Below are 26,713 nucleotides of genomic sequence, written 5' to 3' on the forward strand. Positions count from 1 at the left end.
TTTAAGTTTAACAATCTCAGGCTTCACTTTGTGGAAGTGATTTATACTAATAATATTATATATATTTCTTCGTACTATATTCTATATTTCCACTAATTCTGCTCTACGATATCTCTCCCGAAAAATTAAACTCGGGAATCCACTTTTCTTCATAGTTACATTATTATCACTCATGAAAAATATTTAAGTTTAACAATCTCAGGCTTCACTTTGTGGAAGTGATTTATACTAATAATATTATATATATTTCTTCGCACTATATTCTATATTTCCACTAATTCTTTGTATTCGTACGTGTTTCACTGCTAATTATGAATACTCATGAAGGACATTTTCGGAAATGGCAAGAATTTAAGGAACACGGTGAAATTTCTATGAAATATGAGAGAATAAAGTATTAAAGGAAAAAGGTACCGCTTGAAACAACAGCTTCGGTAACCAATTCAGGCGAAAGAAAAGCGATAAAGGAGAAAAACGCTTACAGCAGGAAAACCGAAGGACAAGTACGTCAAGGTTAGAATGATAAAGAGCTGGTAAGGGACGGGAAACGAAACCTTTCTATAAGATAGGGAAATACTGCTACCGAAGATGCTTGGGGGAATTCTTTGTCAAAGAACAACATTGGGCAAGTGAAATTGGGCGAATTAGTAGAGAAGCTGCACCTAGTAAAATAATATACACAGTGTTAGCAGCTAAAATCCCTACTTAACCAAATTTACTAGCAAGAATTTAAGGCAGGAAAAATTTTGTCGCGGATGAGGCGAAAGTGTACGGAGGAATAGATTTCCCCATGTGGAAGATTCATATTGTAAAAAACGAAGGGGTTAGCGGTATATAATTCGTACTGCACAGGTTTTAAAGCCAAGAAATATTAAATGGATTATTGCAGAATCATCACGTCTAAACAACAGGCCTTAATGAAAGTGATATTTGCGAATGAAACACATAAATTGCCACTATAAAGTGAGCTACGGGGTAAGCCGCTAACGGAACGGTACGTCACAGAATAAGCATAACGTAATTTCTTCCGTGACAGGGACACGAAAAATTCCTGACGCGCTTGATTTTTATCGACGCGTTAAATGGAAAATGGACCCTGAGAGGAGAGATAACAATGAATTGAGGGCGGTCGATGCTTATGTTAGGTCTGAAGCAGAATGCGAAGAGAAATCGAGACAAACGTTGTTCTTACAACGCGGAGGAAGAAAAGAAAATTACATGTGTGCGCGCAATCCGGCCCGTTGTGGACCAAAAGATGTGCGCGCGGGGACGTGTGCCCTAGGGCATGGGCGTACCCAGCGAGGGGCAGCCCCCCCTCCCCCTCCCTAGGAGAAAAAAATCGCAAATGTCTTTCAGGAAAATATTTTTTTTTCAAGTAAATAATTTTAAAAAGTAATAAAGAGCTGTTACAGTTTCCTTAAAATTTTGGTTTCATTCACCTTTTCCATGCTTAAATCTTACCTATAACTTGAACTACCATGGCTTGCCCCCCCCCTAGTTTTGATCCTGGGTACGCCCTTGCCCTACTAAATGCTAAATGAAAAGCGAGGACACCTTTAATCGCATGCGATATATTTCGCGCGCGACTTTCGGCGAAGCGCACGGCAGAAACTCAGCGTCCACACGCTCCCGGCTTTCTTCAGGCCGTTTTACAGGGGGCACGGAATTGCGCAGGTTAGGGCTGCATTAATTTCTAAAATGGCGTGGAATTGCGCGAATGCATGAACGAAATTAGAACATGGGCTATTTTGCCGCCTCGCATCCACGCATTCTCGCATGTGTTCCAGCAATTCACCGCTTTACACGACGCAATTTTGATTGCGCCTTCGCACGTACGTCAGATTGCGCAATTCCGTGTACCGTGTAAAACGGCCTTTCAAACACTGACTGGAAAAACACATGATACCCACCCCGAAGGCAAGGGTCCGGATGCGAAAGGGTTACTGACACGGCACTGCCAGGGAGCCCTCACTTCAAAAGGAGCGAGTGAAATCTCCTTTACGGAGACCACGGGAGAAAGGAGCAGGCCGAACATGGGGAACCCCGACCACGGCGATACTCGCAGAAGGAGCCGACAGGGAGGGGGGGAAAGGACCCAGCAACATGAGTAGATTTGAAGACAGCACAGAAGATGTAAAGGACTTCAATAAATACAAAAACCTCAGGGAAAAAGGTGCGCATGGTTGGGATAGAAGCTGAAATAAGGAGTCCTGATCTTTTCGCAGCGCGCAGGAGACAATAATACAGATCGCAGGAAACGGGTATTGGTGAATTAATAATTTCCAAAAGCAATGGATTGTTTCAATGGGAATGACTTAATCCAGAGTGGAAGACGCAGATCTTCGGCACCATTCGATGTTTCCTAACTTATTCCGGCAGGCTCACAGAATGCGACTCAATGGAATATAATCTTTATATTATAAGCGAATTGGCTGCAGTTAAGAAGCCTGTGTGAGCCAACCGGGGCTGCCCTCGAGTTTCACGCCCCCGCCCCCAAAGCGCCGCACACGACAGACCCCAAAGAGCGGTTCTTCAAAAGTGAGCTCTTGGCACATCATCAGTCATCTAATAAGATTTGATTTTTCTGGGAAAACATTATCAGTAAAAGTATCACCATTCCCTCACCTAGTAACGCCGCTGACAGGCGCAGAATGATAATGAAATGATGAAGGGAGAATAATTCGTATAGCACTCGTAAATTCTTCCGTAAAGTCTTCTTCATGACAGAGGCCGATGATTCGTAGCGAGATTTCGCCAACATCTCACCGGCTGATAGAGAGCGGGCACTGATCGCGCATAAATAAACCCGACGAGAAGAATTCAGAAAATAGTTAACTTCAGTAAATCGCCATGTTCGTTCCTATACACTTCGTCGAAAAGGTTGAAATAAATCAAGGCTAACGGTAACTTACAAGATTCCACTTTTTCCTCACGATAGGAACTACATAAGATCGGAATTATACTAACTTGTGGGCGACTAATCAAGGGTGAAACTCAAATCCGCGGTCACGTGTTGGAAACCACAGCCATACGATAAAAATTCGTGGACTCTGCCACAGGGTGACGTTGCGGAACATAAACTGATTGATAGACGAGTAGAAAACGTTGAAATAAGACAATGCGAGCATGAATTAACAAAATTCTCTTCTTCCTTGCGATGGCAAGCACTTACGATAGAAATTATACCGAAGTACGCGCGATCAATCAATGTTGAACACCCAATCCGTGGTTATGCGTGGGAAACCACAGCTCCGCGATATTTTTTGGGCTCTTCCACAGCGAGGAAGGAATAATAAACAAATCGATAAACAGGCATATCCGACGTCTTCATGTTTCAAGGGGCCACACGATTAGGCAATACTTGCAACCCTTTCCTCTTGTCAAGGGTAAATCCCATGCTGACTCAGAAAGGGTGAATCAACACCCATGAAAATGAAAATCCTGAACTATAAGTGTGGCGTGCGCAGCAATTTCCATATGGTTATTTTTGGGTCACTTGTATATCTGAAAATTATAAAAATTTAATTACTTCCCCTCTTCAGATCATTGAGCATTCACACATGCTTTTAAATTCAGTTTATGCATGTTGAAGAGGACCACTTAAATGTGGATGCTCATATATTACTTGGTAAGTGCCTCGTTGTTGACCAAGGCGATCATTATTTTATTTTTTTCTATTTCAACAGTCTGGCAGCAGGGTGGTTTCTTTCCAACACGAGAGGAACAACATTTTGGGATTTATATGAGGCTATAATGGAAGATGAACATATCTGCAAGGTAAATAGATAATTTCTTTTGAAAATTTGTTTCAAATTGGTACCCATATGCATGTATCATACAAATGTTAACCCCCCTTAAAACAAAATTATTTTGCTTTGAACAGGTAAAATATCCAGGGGACTGCAATGAATTCCATGTGGAAGACCTTAAGGCTACAACAGAATATGCGCATGTTGAATTATGAAGAAACAGAATATGAACACAGATATTGAAACTATCACCCTGTTAACTAGCAGGAAGACTGATGTTAATGATTTATTGTTCTAACATTTTATAAACCAATTTTGTAAATAAAAATAAAATATTATACTCATTTTTATAATTTAATTCACCCTATAGTGTAACTCTGGCCTTACTCCTGCCCAGGGGGTTAGGGAGGGAAATGCTCTAAAAAAACAACAAATATTATTTTAGCAATTCATTCAAGGACATTTTGATAGGGCCAGGCCTTGGGTGTATCTTCCCTCCCCAGGGGTGTATTAGCACAGATTCCTGCTATGCCCATAGGGACATGAACGATTCTCAATAATATTTCCTCTATCATAAATAGTTTTTATGAAGTAGTAGTAATTTACATGATTCTAAATGAAGGTTTCCATAGGATGAAAGAACACAAAATAGGGCTAGTTAAGAATAAATTGTTATGCAAGCTCGGCAAAAGCTTATAATATACTCTTATGAAGCCAGAACAAGTTCTCTGAAGAGGTAGAATAACTCGCGTATCCTTAATATTGAAAATGACATTAGCCATGACGTAATTAAATTGCTTTATATGCACAATGTTGAACAATTATAGACCAAAAATGGTAAAACAATTTCAGTGGAACTCAAGATCTTTGGGACTGAAAATTAAGGTTCTCATTCAAAAACTAATTACTAGTTTGTTTGCCTATTGAGCCTATGTAAAACATTGATGACTATTGACTTTAAATTGGGCTATCATAATTCACTCAATGAATGGAGCACAAGTTCCGCTCTGAAACGTTGACGGTGATAAAAAGCTGATATCGGTGGAATACCTAAAAATACTTCTAGAATACTATGTAAATTTCAAATATTTTCAAAATGAATGCATGTACACATGTGACAAAAATTGATCAATCACATGTATTCCACGAACATCTTGGCTGGAAACGTGGGTAGTGAACCAAATCCAGTTTACATAAAGAGAGAGACTGAACATAGGGTATTTCTTCACCCAATATCAATTTCACAATTCATTACTCAACTTTTACCAGAAAGAATTTCCTTAGCACACATTTGTTTCAGATAAAAGTGAATAATTCCATTATTGGGTTATCAAATCAGTACTTAAAACTATAGAAATCAGAGTCCTCTCTATTGCAATCTCAACATTCGTCACCAAGTTGAGTCGTTGCATAAGCTTCCACTATGGGAAAGGTGGTTCCCACCATTGCTAAGCTAAATGCCTCCTAGAGTATTTAGGGGAAATGGGTGAATGTCATATTTTTTAAATGGTTTTTTTGAACGTATGAAGATCATTGGGCATTCAAGAAGAGTTGAGATGTTTTCCAGACCCTGTAAGAATCAAACTACTAAAATTTTGAAGCATGAAAATTATGGGTCTGTCGTATATGAAGTGAAAATCCTGAAACTCATTTATGGAGTACATAATTACGAATATTTGTTGCTGATAAATCGTCCATTCCTCATTTTCAAGAGAAAAATTGAAAATAAACTCTATAGATTTACATGACTACACTTCAATACAGTCATTGATAACAAAACATTGATTGACCAAACAATGGTAGGCTGCAACGAGCCTACTTCATAGCTATTTAAGGCAATCACAACGACTCTGATAGTAATCAACATCAAAACATGTAGTGTGAATTGAAGTATATTTGCCAAAATCACAAAACAGAATTCCAACCACACAATCAATACTGTTGTAGGCACTTGGACAAATTTATTGAAATATTAAACAAATGAAATAAATAACATATATAAAAATAATTTAATAACAATATTGGTGTTCCATTAGGATTAATTACCTAGTTAAATAAAAACATAATTTTAGAGGTACAACTTTTACAAAAAACATTTCACTGAAATCACAGATACAATTATTCATCAAAACATTTTTAACATGTTTTTTTCAATGTTGGATAAAGTATACATAATATCATTAACATAGATTTTATGCGAGTAGGCAAGAATAAACATGTGCTGAGAGAATCTAACTGCATTTAATGAGTAGCTACTTTCAGACTATTTCACAATTGTGATAAGAGAGAATCCAAGAGCTAAACAAAGATTCAGTAAATGACCCCACATTGAACTGAAAATTCCAAAAAGAGAAACTAAATATGATACAAAGTACATGTAAGGCACTTGTGTAAAGGCATTCATAGCGCAAAAGAGATCAGTATTCAAATAAAAATTTAACAAAAAATTAATAACACACCATTGACTAGATTTTTAATAAACATACAATAAGTTACGCATTCTTTGATTTCATAAGAACGAATCCCCGAGACTGCTGAGCGTGCATTAAAAGTTCTTCAATAAATGAGGAAATACTTTCCAATTTGTATACACACTATTTAGAAAGCTCTGAAATATATGAAAGTACAGCTAGAATACGTAAATCTCAAGAATCTGTGGCTAGAATACACAAATCCTGCACTCATTAAGAGGGAATTATTCAAAATGGAATACTGAGAGATCAAATGAAAAATTTTGAAGGCTAAGTTTTCATACATCTTGTATAATTTTATGGTTAGAAGTACATTAATCCTTGCCGTCAACTACTGACTGCAAAAGTACCTAGACTAAGTATTTGAAATTAAATAAATGGACTGTGATTCATTTGATTAATACTCAAATAGCTTCAAGCGCACTAAGAGAATTACATTAAGACTGCAATCTAACTGAAAGGATGGTGAGTCCATTACTGCGATATGTCTTTGGCTTATAAAAATAAATGCAATTTAACTCTGTTTGTTCAGAGGAAAGACTAGCATAATTGTAAATTTGTGCTTCCATATAAAAATATTTACATCCCTGGACAATGCAATAAATGCAACTGTCATAGAGTAAACAGTTAAAAGCAGCTATTTTACAATTGATTCATATTTGAAACTGCTTCAATGAAGACAGGCAATTAAGGCTTAACCGCTGGATTAGAAAAAAAAACTGCCATTATTTGGAATGCTTGGACGGACGAGATCAAACAAGAATTGCACCATTACTGGCTGTTTGCCCTCTCAACAGCAATAATAACCACCCAAACAAATTTTTTCTCTTTGCACAGCCATTCTAATGACTAGGGCACACAGAGGAGTCTTATTTCTTTTTATTTCTGACATTTTTACAGACCCAATCCATTCCATCCTGAAATAAAGAACATATTACAATAAATCAATATTGAATTTAACATTATATAATATGAATGTAACAAAATAATTTCCCTGAACATCATCTTACATAGCTGAAAGCGAGTTTCATTTATTGACTTACAAAGTCACAACTATCCAGGATCCTATCCTAACTTCTATTGAGCATAATTTAAGAGACTTGTTAGGAATAGATTGCTTAAATATTGACAAAGTACCCACGTATCAGATCATGAGAAAAATTCACCATTCGAAATAAGCACCAACAATGAATTTCATAGTTTTGTTATTTTAACTGGTATGCAGATTTTTAAGTGCATACAACCACCCAGAGTAATTGTGCAAAAAATCCACAGAGAAGTGACAGGATTTTTTTTCATAAAACTGATTTAATTTTTAAACTGACATAATTTTTTCAGAAACAGGAGTTTTTGCGCAATTTGTGCATTGCAGGTGACTCCATAAAGTCATCACCATTGCTAGTCCCGGTATACTTAAACTCACAGTCAGTGTAATCTATTTAACCCTTTTGCTGCTGTTCAATCTCCGAAATACTACCCCTCACATGCGGCGTAACTGCTGAGCGCATCGCAGGGAGGAAGAAAAGGTACGTTCACAGCAGCCTGCCGTGCGACTCTACCAGGTATTTTCACAGCAGTGAAAGAGTTAAATTCATCTACTTCAAGATTAATAGAACATTTCTTACAGGTTTCGTAGGATGAATGAATAAATACCATATTTTAATTTTTAATATAAAACTTGATAATATTCAATAACAATATTTTAGAATACATTAGATATTAGACATTCCCACTTAAATTCAAAGAAAAAATTATTAGACTTTTCACTTACAGTCACTCATTCACCAATTCCATCTATCACGACACTATTTTAATTGACAAAATTTACATTGATATTATTGACTAAATGGCCAAATTCCAATTGGTAGGGAGTGTGCATCCCCATCGAATGCCATAGGCAAAAAAATGACAACATTCTCAAGGTGTGGTAAATAAGGGCAAAACATGGTAAATTAGTTTTAGGTTTAGCCCATGGTAATGAATTGAAACGCTAACAACAAAATGTCATAAATCCCTGCTTTCAGGGCCAAAGGATATAATTGACCAGTCTATACTTGAAACTCTAGCGGAATTAGAATTTTTGACTAACTCAGAGTACACCTGCACATTGACAATGGTATTTTTTTGTGGTGAGATAGACACGAATTCTATGCAGCGTGCAGTGGCCCTTCTGCATCCTAGCCTTTAGATTCTACAGCTAAGATTACTCCCCGACAATTAATAATATAACTTAAATATATAAGTAGAGAAAATCAAAGATTATGCATGAACAATGCAACCTAAGACTGAAAGGGTAAGTATAATAGAGCTTCGCAGTCTCATTTCAACAGTAACATCCTGATGGCAGTCAGACCTCCAAGTATACAATGCAATGGCAACAAAGGGGAAACTAGTTGCATGAGTCCGCAGTGCACAAGTCTCATGTAGAGCCTTTCCTTCATTTAAACTAGTGAGGCTTTACTACAATTTAAGTACAATGTTCAAACTTCAAGTGTTTAAGAAACCTGGAATATGTAAGCCAATGCTCACAGGAGATAAGTTGAGTTAGGTGTCTGATAGTGCAGAAAAACACAAAGACACACGTGTATTGTAACTTTTAAAGTACATACATTGATAATGTCATTAGGATTTACTCCTACTTCCCAAGGTAAATATTTTGTAAGGGACTAAACTCACATAATAAACAAACTTATCCTCCAAAAGAATAGGATAACCCTAATTCTATAAGTAATCACAACGTACACCCAGTATCTCAATAAGCTACCATACTAACACAACAAGTCAGAAACTCACCTTGACACCTTCGCCAGTTGTAGCAGAGCAGGCTTGGATTTGCCATGCTCTATCTTTAAGAGATAACAACCCCAATCCCTCAGCAATTTCAGATGCAGGAGCAGCACCCAAAAGATCTTGTTTATTTGCATACACCAAGAGGGGTACCCCAATTAGTTTCTCTTCTAATAAAAGATCCATTAGTTCAACGCTTGTTTCTTCCATTCTTTTCCGGTCGGCACTATCGATGACGTATATCTGAAAAATGTGATTGAGGATGACATTAGAAGTGTTACCGTGTAGGGCGGCATAAGATATGCATTAGGCTTCTCTGATTCTAAATGCACTGTAAATTTAAGGCGATAATGAAAATGAAAAATGCGAACAGACACCTGATCTACTAAAATTACGTAGGTTGATTACATTCAGCCGATACATCCAAAACACAACAATAGGTATACATAGATTTACGAATGTATTCATTCTTACTAATAGCTCGATTTAACACAAGGAAACCAATACATTAACTAATTCTCACCAGAACATCAGTGTTCTCAAAATAGTTTCTCCAGTAAGGTCTAATCTTCCTTTGTCCCCCGATGTCCCACACATTCAATTTGAAACCATCCGACTGAACAGACTTTATATTAAATCCCTGCGTTGGAGTAATGAAATCAACATCTTCCGATGCCAGTTTTTTCAGCAAAGTTGTTTTACCAGCATTATCTAGCCCCAGGAGTAGAAGTCTCAACTCTTTCTCCGGAGTAGATCTTAATTTTCTCAAAATAGCCAGCAAACCCTAAAGAAAGAGAACGAAATATTCGTTACTGAACAAGCTGAGCATCCAAAAATGCCAAATTTACGTCCGTTCAATAATATTAAATTATTTTGCATTGAACTCACCATAATATTCCTTCCACTTGTTTTATTGACGAACCGACAGTTGAGCAACGATTGCGAAATCTTAAGCGATATCGCGATCGATCGAAGCTATATCGCTGACATCGCTTCCAAAATATCAGCTGATGCAAGCGATTTCCCACTGATTCAATAATTCAATTTGTAAATATCTCTTAAACGGATTTAAAATTTAATTATAATATTTTATACATAGGAAGAGCCAAAATGGTATGAGGAGAATTTATTTCATAATTTTCAATCTGTCAAGGCTTTTCTCCACCACGACTACGGAGATAAAGGATTTTGTGTTAAGCCTCTTCTGACACTTCTCCTATGGAATCGACTCCATGCTACTCCTTTCGTGAAAACGTGCATAGGTAATTGATCGGTCCACGAGGGATTATCACAATTGATCACAATCACTCATCCCACTCATCTCTTGAGTTGATCTTAGCGGCTATGATGCCATCTACCAGGTCACGTGGGTACTAACAAAACACATGTAGAGAAAAAATGACTGTCGAAAATCATTCAAAACAACAAACAGAAACTGTACACATTGAGAATTTTCCGATGAAAGTTTATTATTGTGGTTTCAACGGTTTCGGCCAGTTTCCTGGCAAAGATAAAAGCAAATTTTCGCTCTTATCTCCTAAACTTGTTCCTTTTGACGTAGGCTTTTTGAGTTGCGCATGGAATAGGATATGTTTTTCGACTGGTGAATTGTTAAACTTAGAGCATGATGATGTTTTCTCCTTGAAATTTGGAAAATTTAATTAATTTTACCATTGATCTACAGGATCAGAAGCGTACTTATCTGGTCTAATTGATGGAGAGAGCGGAAAACTGGTAAACCTATCAATTCCTAGCCCGAGAGCGATTTCTCAGGTCAGTTACGCCCCTGTTTCCTGTCACTGGAATTGATTTTACTAAAAAATTTCAATGTTGTGTCTAAATTTTGGGCATAATTTTGCCTTGAAAGGTCTCTTGCTCTAGGAACAATATTCTTGCTATTACCGAAGATGGTGATTGCTGGATGAGACAATTTACGGAGGACTGGAAAAATATATCTGACCTTTTGAGAGCAGAAATTGATTCTCATGATACCCTTATAGGAACTGATAATCCAGAAGTATCATCTACCGATCACAAGATTATAAAAGTTTGTTCCGGAGAGAACGTGAATTTGGCTGTCTGTAATTTTGGTAATGGCGCTTTGCTCCGAATTGCATTTTGTTGATCAGAACTCAACAGTGAAACTAAAAATTTCCTGTTTTATTATCAGGTCAGGTTTACTCTATTCCATCACCTCTTTCCATTCCTGGAAAAAAAGTTGTGGAAGTGGCTTGCGGTTTCGACCATTGTTTGGCATTGACTGTTGATGGTATCGTGTATAGTTGGGGATCAGGAAGGTAAAGAAAAGGTTTTCTTCTCCATTTTGACCCTGGTAGCTCGTTGAAACATATTATCAATATTCCCTTTGTATGTTTTCAGGGAGTTTGGTTTAAATTTATTTATTTCAATTCAATAAATAGTATGTGGCGTATATTTTTAATGCTGAACTTCTAGAGCTTAAGATTAATCTGTATACTATGTTACACTGCAATTCATGACTAAGGTTTCATTGTGTAATAGCAGCATCTTTTTGGTAATTATACGTTACCTTGAGAATATTATTATGCACATATAAATTGATGGAAGGCAAAAGGAACGGTACGGAGCCCATTAAATTAAATGAACAAAGACATTGGTGAAGTGTACGATGTTAGAAGCCAAATATCAGAGGTTAAAAATGTGGCCTGATTGGGTCTTGTTGGATGCTCTACCAGGAATTTGATTGAAGAGAATACCCCTTTTGCTTGTGTGCACACGACTGACCACGAATCGCATCAGGGAAGCTCACCACACTGATTAATTCTCCAAAGAAAAGGATGTGGACACAAGAATGAATGCAAATATACACGCACTCATACTGATTTAAGAAAGAGACATGAACACGCATATCAGGGCATGCTGAGCTCAATTGTTATGAGCCAATGTAGCCATAGTCATTCATCTGTCAAGATTTGGACAAAACCTCCATTGTCCATTTGGACAAAACAAATATTAATAGATTTGGTAAGCTGTAGGTAATCATTGAAAAAATATTGGAAGCAAAAACTCAAAAATATGTCAATAGATTATCGTTCTGTTGTCATTACATCATTTTATTGTTTTATCCCAGTTTCCCAATGTCATAGTCTCCTCTTCCAGATATTTTTTTACTCTAGATGTTTTAATTTATTGTATGATATGGGTGTAAATGCATATGTTTTTTCAAAGTTGAAATCACTTTGTTTTTTGCATCTTTAGCGGTCATCAACAGGAATTTGAACTGATTTGAACTAATTTTAGGAGAGGACAGCTTGGTCATGATGTTTTAGAGGATGAAGATTCACCCAGAGAGTTAGAAATGCTTTCTGGGTTGCAAGTGAAAAGTATTTCTGCTGGAGGATGGCATTCAGTTGCTCTGATGAGGTCGGGTGATGCTTATGTTTGGGGATGGAATTCTTCTGGGCAGCTGGGACTACCTTGCAATGAACCTAGGGAGAGAATCACAGAAGATGGTGGAGTGGATATGCCTAGCTCAGATGACAAGGGTATTCCTTCATTATCAAAATGTATTTCCCCTGAAATTACATCTATTAAGGCCCTTCCTGTTCCAATAAATTTTCCCCAGGGTGATGAAGGAAAATTAATTACAGCTGCCTCCTGTGGAAGCAGACATACTATTATATTGACTGGTAAGTATTTTCAATTAATTTTTCATAACTGTAGTTATTTTGTAATAGATAATCATTTTTCAATTTTCTTTATGGTATTCATTTGTGTTTACCACATGAAGTTTGAATTATTGATAAAATTTAAATGACAGTTATTTGACAGCAGTCATTCATTTCCCAAGCTTATGTTCAAGCTATTTTTGTATTTTTTTTTCCTTGTTACATCCAGTCTTGCTAAAACTCTACCCACACTATATAGTTCATCCTTGGGATATGCATGGGAAATATTTGGTCTTATATTTCCCATATAGAGATGAATACTTTTCGTGTTATCTCTGCATGTTATATGTGTATAAATTACATGTATGGGCTTCACATGCACATTTTTTTCCAAGCCCACAATTACCACTTTTTACAGTCATAATGTTTCTAAACCTTGAAAATCTGTGGATTTTCTCCCTGAAGCTGAAAGAAAAGAAAATCCCTTGCTAAGCTAAAGCCTGAGCAAACTCAACTTTGGTGACCTTTTCTCTCAGAGTCATGCATTGAAAGTAAATAATTCTGGCCTAATTCTTCACCTGCACTTCATTTGCTTCATAGTAACCACCTCAATATCCAAGAAAACATAAAATTGATGCCTTTCTTTAATTCTGCAGAATCAAACCAATTTGTGTTTACGCATAATATTTGCAATGAATAATTTCATTGCACATTTTTAAAAAAAATGTTAAGAGGTATTATGTACTGGAATATTTTGGAATAAAATGGTGCAATTTTCCAGAAAAATATATTGTAATTTGACCCAGGTTTCAGTTACAGCATCATCTTGTTTTATGTTATGGCCACATGTGAAGTGCAGTCAGTCTCTTTTATGCGGTACAAAATAACAAAAGATACAAAACAACATGTCCTGGCTGACTGATTCACTTACTCATTAGTGCTTATCCCTAACTTCTGAAGGTACAGCCATGAAATTTTCAGGATACATTATTTGTGCCATGTATAGGTTCACTAAGGAAGGATCTTCGCAAGAAATAATTTTTCGGGTGGTTTTTACTCCATTTAGGTTAACTTTTGGCTTCCATTATGTAAGCATTGAATATGGTGCAAATCTTTTTTCTTTTGCTCTTTTAAATTATTTCCACTTGAGATACTGGGTGTAAGTTTATACTGTTGCATGGGTAATGGAATTCTGTAATAACGTAATTCTATTATTTAATTACTCTATTTACTTTCTTTTTATCTTAAAGTGGTATTTTTAGATCCAAATTTATCCATTTTCCTTCCATATCGACCAAATGAACCGTAGCGACCCGGCATGAGCTTGCATTTTATGCGATTTAAGACATTAAAAATTGTATTTATGCTGGCAGTATTTTAATTACATTATTTAACGTATGCAATATTTAATTCAATTACATATTTTCACCCCTCATAGAATGTCAAGGAGTATGGTCTGGTAGCATACTCATTTTGAAGGAAGGAATGGGGGAAGTGACAGATGTAGGGAGGAGTGAGAAAGGGTAAATGGTGAGTTTCGAAGAGGGTTTAGGCAAGGAGAGGAGAGATGATGTTTGGACAACCTGAAGGAAGAGGTGACGGGGATGGTTGAGAGAGGAGAATGGAGAAATGTCTGCTCCTATTCCTGTCACCTCCTTCTACATTCTTTCCCAACTCCTTCCAGTACATATGTGTAACACCTTATTGTTGAAACCCTTAGCTTGTAATGAATGGCTATTCAAAAGAAATATGATAAATGATTGCATAGACATTGGAAGCCCCTTTTATAGAATTTTATCATAGGTATTGTGTAAGTATTAACGGTCATTACTTTTATTTTTCACGATGTTTTTAATTTCGTATGATATAGGTCATAGAACGTCTAACGTGGTATTGTTGAATGTACAGTGTCGCCTAGCATTTGTCATTTCATTCAGGCCTGTGTAAATTAATAAGTGGCTGCATTTAAAGCCATTTGTACTCTTAAGATGATGTGGTAATGTTGAAACCCAAGTCAAATGACATGTTATTCGTGTGGAAAATTGACCTCATTTTCCTTACATGGACAGATTCATCTCGATTTCCGTAGAATCTTCCTATTTTAATCATGGAATTTGTAAATGAATTTCAACACCTGTTATCTAATTTTATTGGTCAAATTATTCATCTTGTCGCCACATGATGCATTGCATTAATTTGGTGCATTTTTTGCCTTCATGCTCATTTCCAGATGATGGAGCTGCTTGGGGATGTGGGTGGAATGCGTATGGGCAGCTGGGGCTCTCTGACTGGACGTTATATGAAAACTTGACCAAAATAACAATCTCGGAACAAGTGCAGAGTAAAATTGTTAATGTTGTGTGTGGGAGTTGGAGCACTGTGTTGTTTGTTGATGATTTATAAAATTTACAATGAAAAATTTTTAACCGTAAAAAGTGGAGTACACAAATTTCACACAGCATAGTTTTCATGCATTTTCATTTTCTCTTCTTTTTCCCTTCTTTTTTTCCTTTTTTCTCTTTATTTTTTCCTGATTTTTTCTCAGGTTTTGGAAATAGTTGCGTGAAGAAATCATCATCAATTCCAATGGCATCTTGCAATGGAAGTATGTAAACATTGTCGTCCACTTCCCAGTTTTGTGAAGGGTCTTCTGGTTTATTTTCTTCATTTTCTGGAAGTGTACTTTCTTTGTCATCCCCTGTTGTTTGGGCATTCTTATTCTTTTTTGATCTCTTACTCTGTGATGCAGATTTTTCATCCTTTTTCCGAGAGTCCTTTGTTTTGCCTCCATCTGACCGAGGTGATTTCTCACCTTTTGACTTTTTATTTTTCCCCTTACGCTTGGTATCATCTGGCTCAATTGTTTCAGGAGGAACTGGTGGCTGTTTAAGATCCCTTGGGATGTTGATGATAAATGGATATTCCAGTACTATAATTTGATCCAAATCATAAAACGACCACTGCATCAATTTGAATTGAAATCCATTGGAGAATCTGTTTAAAATTTTCACATTTCATGAATCAATTTCAAATAATTTTTAGAATGCCATATACCACAACAAATATAGACAATTTCTTACATGTCATAGAAAATTTCGGCCATAATTATTAAATCTTCTAGAGTGTACAGAACTTCTGATGTATGAATGGATATCTTTTTTGATTGCTTAACCTTCTTTTTTCCTCTTGAATACTGAGTAAGTGCATCTACAGATGAATTGTTAGTATTCCTCTGGCTTATTCTCTTTTGCCGAGACTGGAATATTTCATTTGACTCTTGTCTTTGAGGCATGTCTTGCTCTGGGCTTTCATCTGATGGAGAGCTTTTTGTTAGGTCTGCAAGGGAAATTTGTGATCAGGACTGGAATGAATAATTCATAAGTCAGAAACTTTTTAATACTTAGTTTCATGGTTATTGCATTTCATTGACTTTTTCTAGTGACCCCAAATAACTTCCTTCGATATGTACTGTCTTATGTAAATTATTTTCTTTGTTTAAGGAATCTTTAAAAGAAGTACACAGAACAGCTCATGTTTTGGACTTACAGTAGTTTCAGTTTGTTAAAAAAATGAATTTTATGGTTAATTCACCTAATTATGTAAGACCTACTGTAATTGTTTGTACTTTTTTTTATTATGATGTGCTTTCTTTGAATTGTTTTAAAAAATAACAGAAAAAAGTAATACAATTTAGATAATATTGTGGTCATGAAGCTAATGTGCTTACCACTCCTATTTGCACGAAGGTTCACCCTTGAGGAGAAAACACCTTATAAAAATTGCTCGCCTCTCCCCTCAAACCGGTAGCTGCTGTAGTGGTACAGGTTTACATACCTACATCAGATTGTGAGGATCAAACAGTAGAGGACGTCTATCAAGATATCTCGGAAGTAATCAAGCAGGTTAGAAGGGAAGAAACTCTTATTATCCTGGATGATTGGAATCCGTCATTGGAAAAAGTAAAGATGAAATGATACCCAACAAATATGAATGAGAAAACCAAAATGAAAGTGTAAAAAGCAGTGGAAAAGAGCGGGAATGACATAGGAAGTAGGCTACAGGCAGCATCTGAACAAGTTCTTGGTAGAAGAAAAGTCATGTTGAAAAAAGCATGGATAATGTAGGAAGTCAGAAAAGAAGGAAGAAATGCATGAAGTGTAAGTGTACATGAAAAATAGGTACCTGAGAAGACATACAGAACAATCTTGAGTGTGGAGAAGTAGAGGCTGACTATAGGATAGTGAGGAACCACTTTTAGGAAAGGGGCACAAGATGTAATACCCTAAGGGACAGTGGCATAGCCAGGAATTTCATTCGGGGGAGTCCAAAACCAGGTGGGGAAATTTTTGAAAAACAGGGTAATAAGTAATGGGTTTTAAACTAATTTTAACACTTTTCATAATCGAAAAAACAATTTGTTAAAGGAATATTTAGTAAATTCGTGATTTTTCAATATTTCATTGTCCTGTATGAAGGAAAATAATTGTTTTTTTTTTAATATTTCGGGGGGTTTGGGACCCCCCCTTGCCTAACCACTGCTAAGGGACAAAAATGAGAACTGTTGAAAAGAAAGATGAATTGGAGCGATGGAAAGAACATATGTAAGAGTTGTGCAGCGGAATCAGAGTAAGAAGAAACCTAAGAAAAAGGAAACTAAGAAAGACGACATGAGAGCCCCAATTTGGATATCCAAAATGCATGCAGAAGTAAGAGACCAGATGAATGAAACATCTGGAAATGATGATATTCTGGGTGAGAAAATTACAAATGAAGTAGATAATATGTTGAACCAGCTGCACAAAATCATGAGTGAAATGTATTCAAATGGTGAGATGCCATATGAACTTCTTAAGGAATATTATAATCTCATTCCTGAAGAGGAAAAAAGCAGAGAACTGTGAATATATGAGGACCATAAGCCTGACGACAAATTCATTGAAGATAATGACAAGGATCATCTGTGGAAGAATAGAACTAAGAGCAAAGATGTACCCGAATGAGGACCGATTCGGAAAAGGGAAAGGTGAAAGAAGAGCAATATTGAACCTTTGGCTGCTCATAGAGAAGAGAATGGAGAGAAAAAAGCCCACATTTGTGGATTTAGAGAAGGCATTTCACTGGGTGGATTTGAAAATAATGGTTGGAATGCTGAAAAAAACTGTGTTTCTTACAATGTCAGGAGAATTATCCAGAGCATATACTAAAGCCTTGTATTGGAGATAGAATCTGAATTCAGCTGTAGGGAAGCAATAATTGGTAAGGGGTTGAGACATGACTATGGTTTTTCACCCTTAATTTTCAATGTTTACATTGAGGAAGCCGTAAATTAAATCACAGAAAAACCTTGGGGAGTGAATATCTATGGAAAAATATTATCATGCTTCTATTTACGAATGACATAGCTGTCATAGAAGAGATAGAGAATGATTTGAAAAAGATTCTGGTTAATATGGGTAGGGTAATGGCAGTGGCGGCGCGTGCGTATATGCATGTTAGCAAGTGCACACCCAAAGATGAATAAATTATAAAAGAAAACTATTCCTTTGCAACGCGAAGGATAAAAGTACTGTCTGCATATGCAAGAAACATGAGCCTCCGAACGCTACAGCTATCTCCTTTTCAAATTCACCGCTCTACAAGTGTGCGATCCCGTGGCATTATGCCGGGCGCATTTTCGGTCTGTGCGATCGCTTGAGGGAGCAATGGCGGGACGAGGTAAGCGGTAAGGGGGGTATGTGCTTTTCAAAGGGGCGATGGGAGCAGACTCAAAACCATGCGAATGCGCACGCGCATGTTTTTGGTGACTGACTAGCAGGTAGTGTAGTGGTGTAACCGCCACCTACACTACCTGCGCCCAGGATCCTAGTCCGTCTACAGAGCCATCTGTATAGCCGTTTTCTACACTACTTCCTCATAGAGTGTAAGGAAAAGAGAATGAATTTCAACTACCGTCACTTGTAAAGGTGTGTTGAGAATAATTATTTTCATGCATGCTAATATTATTTCTGTTCATGCAATTTTAAGGGTAGAGTGTACCAGTGATATGTTTTGTCTGCTATGTATTCTATTACGACGAAATATGACGCTCATGGATTAGGATTAACATAATATAATTAAATCATCCTATATCTGCTCTAATGCACACCCTAGATAAATTACCACCAGCCGCCACTGGGTAATGGGTAGATGTTGGCTGAAAATAAGCACCAAGAAAAGTAAGATATTATGTATATGTAGCTGAAGAGAAGAAGTCAAAACTAGCATTAAAATAGGGAAACATGAATTGGAAGAGGTGGATGGATTCTTTTACTTTGGAAGCTGGATGACAAGTAATGGGAGAAGCAAGAAAGATATTATCAGCCAATAAGTCCAGGCATTCCACCAAAAGAAAGATCTACTGATGGCAGGAAATTTAAACACATAAATAAGGAAAAAAATTTCAGAACTTACATCCGTAGTGTGCTATGCTGTGGAAGTGAGGGATGGACAATGGCAGTAGCAGGGAAATAAAAGGTAGCTTTTGAAATGTGGTGCTGCAGAAAAATAATGAGGATCATACTAATCAACCAAGTAAGTAATGGGGAAGTCCTCAGGAGAGTAAGATGGCAAAGAAGCATCTTGAAAACTATGATAAGATGACGGAAAAACCTTGTTAGTCATAACTAGAGACATGATGGCCTGATGAAGACAATGGTCTAGAGCAGCGGTTCCCAAACTGGGGGTCGCGGGCCGTTCGGAAAGGGGTCGCGAGATGTGCGAATAATAAAGTGAACTATGTACTTAAACTTAGACAACCATTTTTAGGGGGTCGCGGCTAAAACGTATGGTCTAAAATGGGTCGCAGAAAGAAAAAGTTTGGGAACCACTGGTCTAGAGGCAAGTGAATGGCATAAATGGAAATGGAAGACCTCGAATAAAGTTTATGGATCAGATCAAGATGGAGATATACATAGGTGAGAAAATATTAGCTGACTAGGGAATTGAGTGGAGAGCCGCATCAGACTAATGTTGTGAATGCCGACCAGTGATGATGATGAATAAAAATGAGTTGTTTATTTAACTGCTGTCAAGATTATAATATGTAGTCATTGTATTGGAGGGGCAGGGGTTCATTACTAGTTGCTACCATTAGCCATTGAACTGCTGCTCCCTGGTATGTTTTAGTGTGCACCTCTCAATGATAATGCATCTGAGGCATGATATCTGTAGACAAGTGGTTGTTTGATATTCATCAAACATTTTCAAACCTTTTTTGTTAAGCTGGTGAAATAAAACATTTTGTTAAAAGAGCCACATTTAAGATTACAGTCATTGCAATTTATCCAGAAATTATGGGGGACAAGATAAAGTTTGTGGTTCCTGTCACCAGTATTTTCAACTGTTTCATTTACGGGTGTGTAATATGACATCACAGGGGCATAGGTGTTATACCAAGGACTTGAACAATTCCTTTAGATACCAACCTCAGACAAAATTTTTGGAGCAACTATTTTCTAATTAAGGCTCTGGGAAAAGAGATGCTATCTCTACTCTATGTATTCTGAAATTTGTAAAAGCAATTATTTTCTGACTACGTCCTAGTAAAGCCATATCCTCATGTATCAAAATAATCAATGAGCTGGAGAATAGTTTTTTATTTATATGATTTACCCCAGGTATATACTGAAGAGAATTTCAAACAAAAAGAGCATTTTTTATCATTTGAAAGCAATTTTCTATCAATTAATATGTTTTTCCCTTAGGTTATATCTTGAGGTATAATATTCTTACTTTAGAAGATATGATTTTTTTGCTACAAAAATGACTTTTAAGAAGAAAAGTACCTCTCATTTTTACTTCTTCTGTAGATTTCAAAATAACAGATTGAATATGCTGCATGAGCGAGTCATGTGTCCACTTATCATCTGGAAAGGAATATTTGAATGAATGCCCAATTTATAGTTAGTTAATAAAAATTTACCTGTAAAAATGCATGTAAGTTTATTGACTGCTCCGTTATTAAAAAAATATGTAATTTGCAGAACATGCCAGAGAATGCTAGTAGACTGTTTTCTCACCTCCAAATCCAATGAATATGAGAAAGAACCATGCCAAAACTGCCCAGAGTTTATCACCAATCAGCCCTTTTTTCTTGCCACTGAGAAGAAAACCAGCAATCATGTCAATCAACCAATATGCTCGAAGATCAAATGGGTAACTATATATCTTAGTTATCTCTGATGTCCTCCTATTGGAAAAAGCAATTCTTAATAAAATCTTCTGGCATTGAAAATTAAAAATATTTAAATTAGGCAAATTATTTTTTTTACACGTTAAAAAATTAATATCTTTCCAATTATTTTGTTATTTTTCTGATATTCCCTTTCCATTGAAGGAAGCCACCCCAGATGTGAATTTAAGGGGTGTATTTGGTCAGGTTTAAAACCCTGGGTTCCTGTATGTAGCATTATCCTTGCGCTTTGCCCTCAGTTTTCTTATGTCTAATTGATGGAGGCATTAAATTTTATTGATTGAGGCATTCTATAGCGAAGGTTACAACACATATAGGTAGTATTTTTAAAGGAAGTACTTGACAATTTAAGGAGCCAAGAGTCAATTTGGGTTGATTGAAGTAAGAGGTAGTGGTAAAGACGTGCACACTATGTTTGCTCTGGGACCAGGGGTGAATTAAGGTTGTTGTTTTGTTCCTCACTTGCCCCAATGCCTTGCAATACTACCTCTCAAGGATAATTCGTCTGAGGTCTGGTGTGCATAGATGAGTTGTATTTAAATATTCATCAAGTATTTGTTAGTATTATTCATTAAGCTGGTGAAATAAAAACATCTTATGAAACATCAAAACACTATCTCAGCATCTCAAAGCCTTAAATATTTACAGAAATTCAATTTTTCCCAAAATTACTGGGGAGAAGGGGTTTTCCACGTCCTCACCCCCAATCCACCACTGTCTAGGACTCTTGGGACTGAGAATTTTTTGGGTTGGTTTGCACCACTAGTTGCGTGGCAAGGGGGATTTTGGGGAATAAAGCCCCCCAGAACTCAGAGAAATTTTAAAATTTAATCCATTTTCCTCAATTGGATAAATATTATTGGGCACTATAAGGACCACTAAGGGGCAGTGGCGTATCCAGGGGAGGGTCCATGGGGTCCGGATCCCCCCAAAATATAAAAACACTTATTTTCCTTCATAAAAGATTAAAAAAATATTGAAAAATCATGCATTTACAAAATAGTTCTTTAACAAATGAAGCATTTTTGATTATGAAAAGTGTTAAAATTAGCTTTTAATACCTCCACTTAGTACCTTGTTTTTAAAAAATTTTCCCCCCCCCCGAACAAAATTCCTGGTTATGCCACTGCTAAGGGGCTTAACTCTACTAGACCACCCTTCGTGATAGGGTGTGCCTCCTGCACAGGCTGTTTCTTCTGCACTGGCTGGCAGCTGAAATCGTGAGCTCCCGCGGCCTAAGGGTGAAGGCACTATCTCCGAAAAATGTTGAGGGTATTTGAAATCCCCCCTTACTATTGCCTCGCACTTGAGGGGATGAATGAAAGATGTAAGCTGATACATAATTTATAAATTAAAAAGTAATTGCTGAAGACTCAAAGGTTTCCATCTAGTTCGTTTCTGGACTGGAGGTCTAATGGATTGAATTATGTAATAGTATTTTAGTGATAGAAGTGGACTTGCATTTAAATGTGGTTGAGTTAGAAGGACAGGACCCTCTTGTACTCTAGTCCTTACTCTGTTTTTCATCCCAGAGCCATTAGTGTCAAGTCACTGGTTGTTATATTGGAAATCTGCCATGATGTGATGGAAAAATTCTGTTGATAATCCCTGACCAAGAATGTAGCCTAATTTGTACGTTTGCATCAGGAGGGGGTGCATTTTGCTTCATTTAGAAAGGGAACACTTGATTCTGCATTTTCTGAGGGTATCAGGGAGGTTTCAATTTAAACCCCCATTCATCTCATAACTCAATACACTCTTGTGCCTGGAGAATGAGGTACTTACTGGGTTTTCTCATTGTGCTTCAAATTTCCCCAGAATACTTAATTGCTAATTTTTATACTTTTCAAAAGTAGCAAAGCCATATTGAAATAAGATGTACGAGTATTCAAAATTGGTTGGGGTATTAAATTTTGATGCATGAGTTTTCAAATCCAAATCAGTCTGTGTCTTTTTTCGGACCTTAAGCTGTTAAATTTCAAAATTTCTGGCATCAGCCATTAATGTGCCAACGATTTTGGTGGATTTTCCTATTAAAGAGAAAAATCCATCGATCAAATCGTTGGATCGCATATACTAGACAATATGAATGAGGGCTCAGGGGAGCCCCTCGAGGGTACAACACACCGGGGCCGGGACCCAGCAATCTAGCTGATGCGCCCGATCACCCGAGGAGGGAAAGGAAAGAGGCGCCGCCGCGATAGGAGCCCGACGACGCCTCTGGGTTAGGGAAAGGGCTGGAAGGGATGGGACGGGGAAAAACACCTTAACGCTATAGAAGCGAAAAGGGCCCAGCTAAATAGCGAAACCAGGCAAAGCCATTACCGTGCCAGCAATTTTAGAGGATTATCCTATGAGGAAGAATAATCCAACGATCAAATCGTTAGATCATATATATATACTATAGTATGTCTATAGACAGTGGGTTCGGGGGTCCCAGGGCGGGCCCCGCAAAGGATACGCTCTCGAGGACCGGGAACCAAGTCCGAGACTTATACGCCCGTGCCTCTCGTGAGGGGGAGGACAGAGGAAGGAAAAAGGAAGGGATGCATCGCCGCCATGAGAGCCCGACGACACCTCTAGGGGAAGGATAGGAAGGGAGGGGACGAGGAATCCCGCACCTTCACAAAGGCGGGGGGGCCTACTAACAGCGAAACCAAGCTTACGCAATTAATAAACAATCTTGGAGGACCATTCTATGAGGAAGAATGATCCAACAATCAAATCTATGTCTATAGACAGTGGATTCGGGGGTCCCAGGGCGGGCCCCGCGAGGATACAACTCGAGAGCCGGGAACCAAGTCTGAGACTTATACGCCTGTGCCTCTCGAGAGGGGGAGGACAGAAAGGAACGGAGGCATCGCCGCGATGAGAGCCCGACGACGCCTCCAGGGGAAGGAAGGGAGAGGACGAGGAGTCCTGCACCGTCATAGGGCGGGCAGGTCCTACTATAAGCGAAACCAAGCAAAGCTATTTATATTCTAACGACCTTGGAGAATTATTCTATGAGGAAGAATAATCCAACGATCAAATCGTTAGAAATGTCTATAGACAGTGCCATCTTATGATATAAAAAAGTTAAAATGTGGTTCTGCAATATTCGGAAATGCGGGCGCACGCGCGCTCCTCATTTGTATCCGCCACTGGCTATTTAGTAGACTTCGTTACTTCCTTTCTACATTTTAAACTGTGCGATATGAATCATGTCAATTAAAGCTGCCAGAGTGTTCATATATCGAAGAATGAAAGAATATTTCAACTCACAAGTCATATCCCAGTGAGAAATGGATCATCGAATCTACGTCGATTCGACGTCGAAGTACTCATCGATAAAACGTCGATGGTAACACATCGATCGATGTCTATATGGTCCGAAAATCGACGTGTTTTCGACGTCGAAGCCATCGACGTGTTTTCGACGTCGACGCCATCGACGTGTTTTCGACGTCGACACCATCGACGAGTTTTCTATGTCGACGAGATATCGTCTTTTTACCTGCGATTCCTACTAATAATTGCGGAAATATACATCTTTTCGGCTAATAAAGAGCATCTATTGCTGCGCCAACGACGTATTTCAATCGAGCACGTAAAGTCTAAACAAATGAAGGCTGAAATAAATTTGTAATGGTGATTTGTAATCTTAAGTCCTTCGTATTCATCTTCAATAATAATCAGAAATCCTTGAGAAAAAATGTGAGGTGTTGACATCTATGACGCGAGTATATAAAGGTATCGAAATGAGGTAAACGTCTCAAAGCCAAGCTTGTGCATATCACATACCACGCAGGAAAGAAGTAAGAACTTGGACGCAAATAGAAGGTCCGGCGTATGTGGCAAATGTGTGAAAATGGAAATCTTGAACACATTAAATAGAGGAAGCTAATCCTACCTGTCATACAGCGGTCCAAAAGCAGACCGATTCCGAAGTATGGAAGACGTACGTAGTGAAGCTTGTCTTTACTAAGCGACGGAATGGCATGCCTTTTTCGAGGATTAATACGAATCCAAAAGCTCATTAAGTTTCAGAAGGATTTTAAATACCAATAACAGGATTTAGAGATAGCAAAGTTTGTCGCGCAAAATAAATGCGACAATAAATTTTCTATACGGCGCCGAATGTCTCTGTTCCGAGTTTACTGCGAAGAACTAACAGCATGACGACTAACAGCTCAACTGATATACGCAATCGAACTTCAACGGTCAAGTTACAGAATTAAAAGGAATCAAAGATTGTTCTCGGAGATTAAAACTAATGTTTATGGATAAATAAAATAATTATTTAATTTTATATTTCTTATTTAAGACACATATGTTGTAATAGCGTCTCACCGTTATTTTTAAGACATTAAAACTACATCACTAAGTCCTCCCCTCAGCCAATCAACACGCTGACCCCGCTGGCCAATGAGAATAACACGTCGAAAAAACGTCGATTGAACAAATAAAATCGACGTCGACCACATATCGATCTATAGTCGTCGAATCGACGACGATTCGACGTAGATTCGATGATCCATTTCTCACTGGGTATGTACGTTTTACAATACGGAAGTCGTAATGATAACGAGTACCTACATCTCCGCGTCAAGTCGCTATACGACGATGGGTTTCGAAAAAATTACTTCTGCTTCTTCAGGTCGAAGAATTGATGATGCAAATTTTCAATATGCATTGACGAGACGATAATTGCTTTGATGGATTCTTTTTCAATTGCATATCAATGAGGAAAATTATGATTATCAGAATATCAACCATATGTGCCAAAACGTCTCTCCCATCTCAAGATATACGACCGCCACCATTAGGAAAACAAAATGATGTACTTTGTAAATCATTAACAATGAAATAGCAATCAGGTGACTGAATGGGAATATTATGTATAGGTCCAACGGATGAATTTGTATTCAACTGAGAGTGAAATGTACCTACTCAAACAGTTTTTCTTCATTCAGGTCTTCAATTTCCTCACAAAACATACGCATGTCATCGTCAAACGGAATGAAGATTTCGGGAAGCGCAAGTATGTCATTGAGGGTACTGCTAAGTTCTTCATCGAATTGAGCATTGCCTGAGAAACTCGTTTTTCTATCATCCCATGCATATACATCTCCTTCATCTTCGGCTTGATTATTCTCTAGAAAACTATCCAATTTCTCGTCCACCATTTTGATATACGTTTATATATAAGGTTACCTTGGCAACATTTTAGTATGGTGCCAAGCCAAATAGAATACATGTTAATAACGCAGTCCATGTGGTGCTTTCTGTGCAGGGCTGGGTGAACCGCGCTACTGCCCCGGGCGACGTAGGTAGGGGGCGACCAAACGCCTGGACTCCCCGTTTAATTGGGGGTATTCCATACCAAACTCCCGGTAATGGGGTGGCACAACAGCATTTTGTCCGGGTAAGTGTTTGCCTTGAGCCAGTCCTGTTTCTGTGTATCACCCGCGTGTTCTCCATCGCTTTCAGTTAAAATTGATTTTTATACTCAAAATAAAGCCTATTATTTAAATAAATGACTGAAAGTGCGAATAGGGTAGTTTCCTTCATCAAAGAAAACGAAAGGCATTGATTGCGATTCGTTACCCACCATTAGTGTATTAATAATATAAAAATTATTTTGTTTTAGAAATCCCAGTTTAGACGAATGCTAATGGTCAATGTTAACCTGCGTAGCTTAGCGTAGTACGAAGCCAAATGGCCTATCAAATAGGCGACTTGGCTTCGTACTACGCTATACTAGAGTTCATTTCAAATATCTTTGTGACTGAGAGGGTCTAAGTTTTTTTAGGGGTGAGGGCGGAGGGCACGTGACTTCCTGAAAAC

The 26,713-nt window shown here is 37.6% G+C and overlaps 5 protein-coding genes across 7 annotated transcripts in view; 2 read left to right on the plus strand and 3 right to left on the minus strand.

The window, feature by feature from the left end:
- The window catches only part of LOC124154202, a 29,621-nt gene extending 25,532 nt beyond the window's left edge, over positions 1 to 4,089 (plus strand). The window contains exons 4-5 of the mRNA XM_046527782.1: positions 3,687 to 3,777; positions 3,884 to 4,089. Of these exons, the coding sequence (XP_046383738.1) occupies positions 3,687 to 3,777; positions 3,884 to 3,964 (172 nt within the window). The 3' untranslated portion in view covers positions 3,965 to 4,089. The remainder of the gene's footprint in view (positions 1 to 3,686; positions 3,778 to 3,883) is intronic.
- LOC124154201 (serine/arginine repetitive matrix protein 2) overlaps positions 1 to 26,713 on the minus strand; it is a 109,963-nt gene that overhangs the window by 78,844 nt on the left and 4,406 nt on the right. The window lies entirely within an intron of this gene.
- Positions 5,626 to 9,990, minus strand: LOC124154209 (ADP-ribosylation factor-like protein 3). Its single transcript, XM_046527795.1, has 4 exons — positions 9,896 to 9,990; positions 9,531 to 9,791; positions 9,014 to 9,250; positions 5,626 to 7,137 (listed from the first exon to the last, which is right to left on the minus strand). Exons 1-4 carry the CDS (start codon positions 9,896 to 9,898, stop codon positions 7,090 to 7,092), a joined length of 549 nt encoding a protein of 182 aa, XP_046383751.1. The 5' UTR covers positions 9,899 to 9,990; the 3' UTR covers positions 5,626 to 7,089.
- Positions 10,337 to 20,877, plus strand: LOC124154206 (ultraviolet-B receptor UVR8). 2 transcript variants are annotated; one of them, XM_046527787.1, is made up of 6 exons: positions 10,337 to 10,610; positions 10,692 to 10,780; positions 10,875 to 11,097; positions 11,178 to 11,304; positions 12,287 to 12,675; positions 20,676 to 20,877. In XM_046527787.1, the coding sequence occupies exons 1-6, from the start codon at positions 10,406 to 10,408 to the stop codon at positions 20,693 to 20,695; spliced, it is 1,053 nt and encodes a 350-aa protein (XP_046383743.1). In that variant the 5' UTR covers positions 10,337 to 10,405; the 3' UTR covers positions 20,696 to 20,877. The 2 variants fall into 2 exon arrangements, with proteins under 2 accessions (XP_046383743.1, XP_046383742.1); XM_046527786.1 differs by lacking the exon at positions 20,676 to 20,877 and adding an exon at positions 14,885 to 15,074.
- On the minus strand, positions 13,428 to 26,076 carry LOC124154204. 2 transcript variants are annotated; one of them, XM_046527785.1, is made up of 5 exons: positions 25,817 to 26,076; positions 20,712 to 20,791; positions 20,478 to 20,558; positions 15,735 to 15,990; positions 13,428 to 15,648 (listed from the first exon to the last, which is right to left on the minus strand). In XM_046527785.1, exons 1-5 carry the CDS (start codon positions 26,050 to 26,052, stop codon positions 15,132 to 15,134), a joined length of 1,170 nt encoding a protein of 389 aa, XP_046383741.1. In that variant the 5' UTR covers positions 26,053 to 26,076; the 3' UTR covers positions 13,428 to 15,131. The 2 variants fall into 2 exon arrangements, with proteins under 2 accessions (XP_046383741.1, XP_046383740.1); XM_046527784.1 differs by having other exon boundaries at positions 20,712 to 20,881; positions 25,817 to 26,075.

This window comes from Ischnura elegans, chromosome 2 (assembly GCF_921293095.1).
Source record: "Ischnura elegans chromosome 2, ioIscEleg1.1, whole genome shotgun sequence".
Lineage (NCBI taxonomy): Eukaryota > Metazoa > Arthropoda > Insecta > Odonata > Coenagrionidae > Ischnura > Ischnura elegans.

Excerpts from the sequence above, each read along its gene's own strand:
- LOC124154209 (XM_046527795.1), bottom strand. Across the intron at positions 9,251-9,530 it reads TTGAGAACACTGATGTTCTG|ATATACGTCATCGATAGTGC; the intron begins GTGAGAATTAGT and ends CACATTTTTCAG. Across the intron at positions 7,138-9,013 it reads CAACTGGCGAAGGTGTCAAG|GATGGAATGGATTGGGTCTG; the intron begins GTGAGTTTCTGA and ends TCTTTATTTCAG.
- LOC124154204 (XM_046527784.1), bottom strand. The coding sequence starts at position 26,052 with ATGGTGGACGAGAAATTGGATAGTTTTCTAGAGAATAATCAAGCCGAA. Across the intron at positions 20,559-20,711 it reads CATATTCATTGGATTTGGAG|ATGATAAGTGGACACATGAC; the intron begins GTGAGAAAACAG and ends ATTCCTTTCCAG. Across the intron at positions 15,991-20,477 it reads AGAAGAAGTAAAAATGAGAG|ACCTAACAAAAAGCTCTCCA; the intron begins GTACTTTTCTTC and ends TTTCCCTTGCAG.
- LOC124154206 (XM_046527786.1), top strand. The coding sequence starts at position 10,406 with ATGACTGTCGAAAATCATTCAAAACAACAAACAGAAACTGTACACATT. Across the intron at positions 10,611-10,691 it reads TAGGATATGTTTTTCGACTG|GATCAGAAGCGTACTTATCT; the intron begins GTGAATTGTTAA and ends ATTGATCTACAG. Across the intron at positions 12,676-14,884 it reads ACATACTATTATATTGACTG|ATGATGGAGCTGCTTGGGGA; the intron begins GTAAGTATTTTC and ends GCTCATTTCCAG.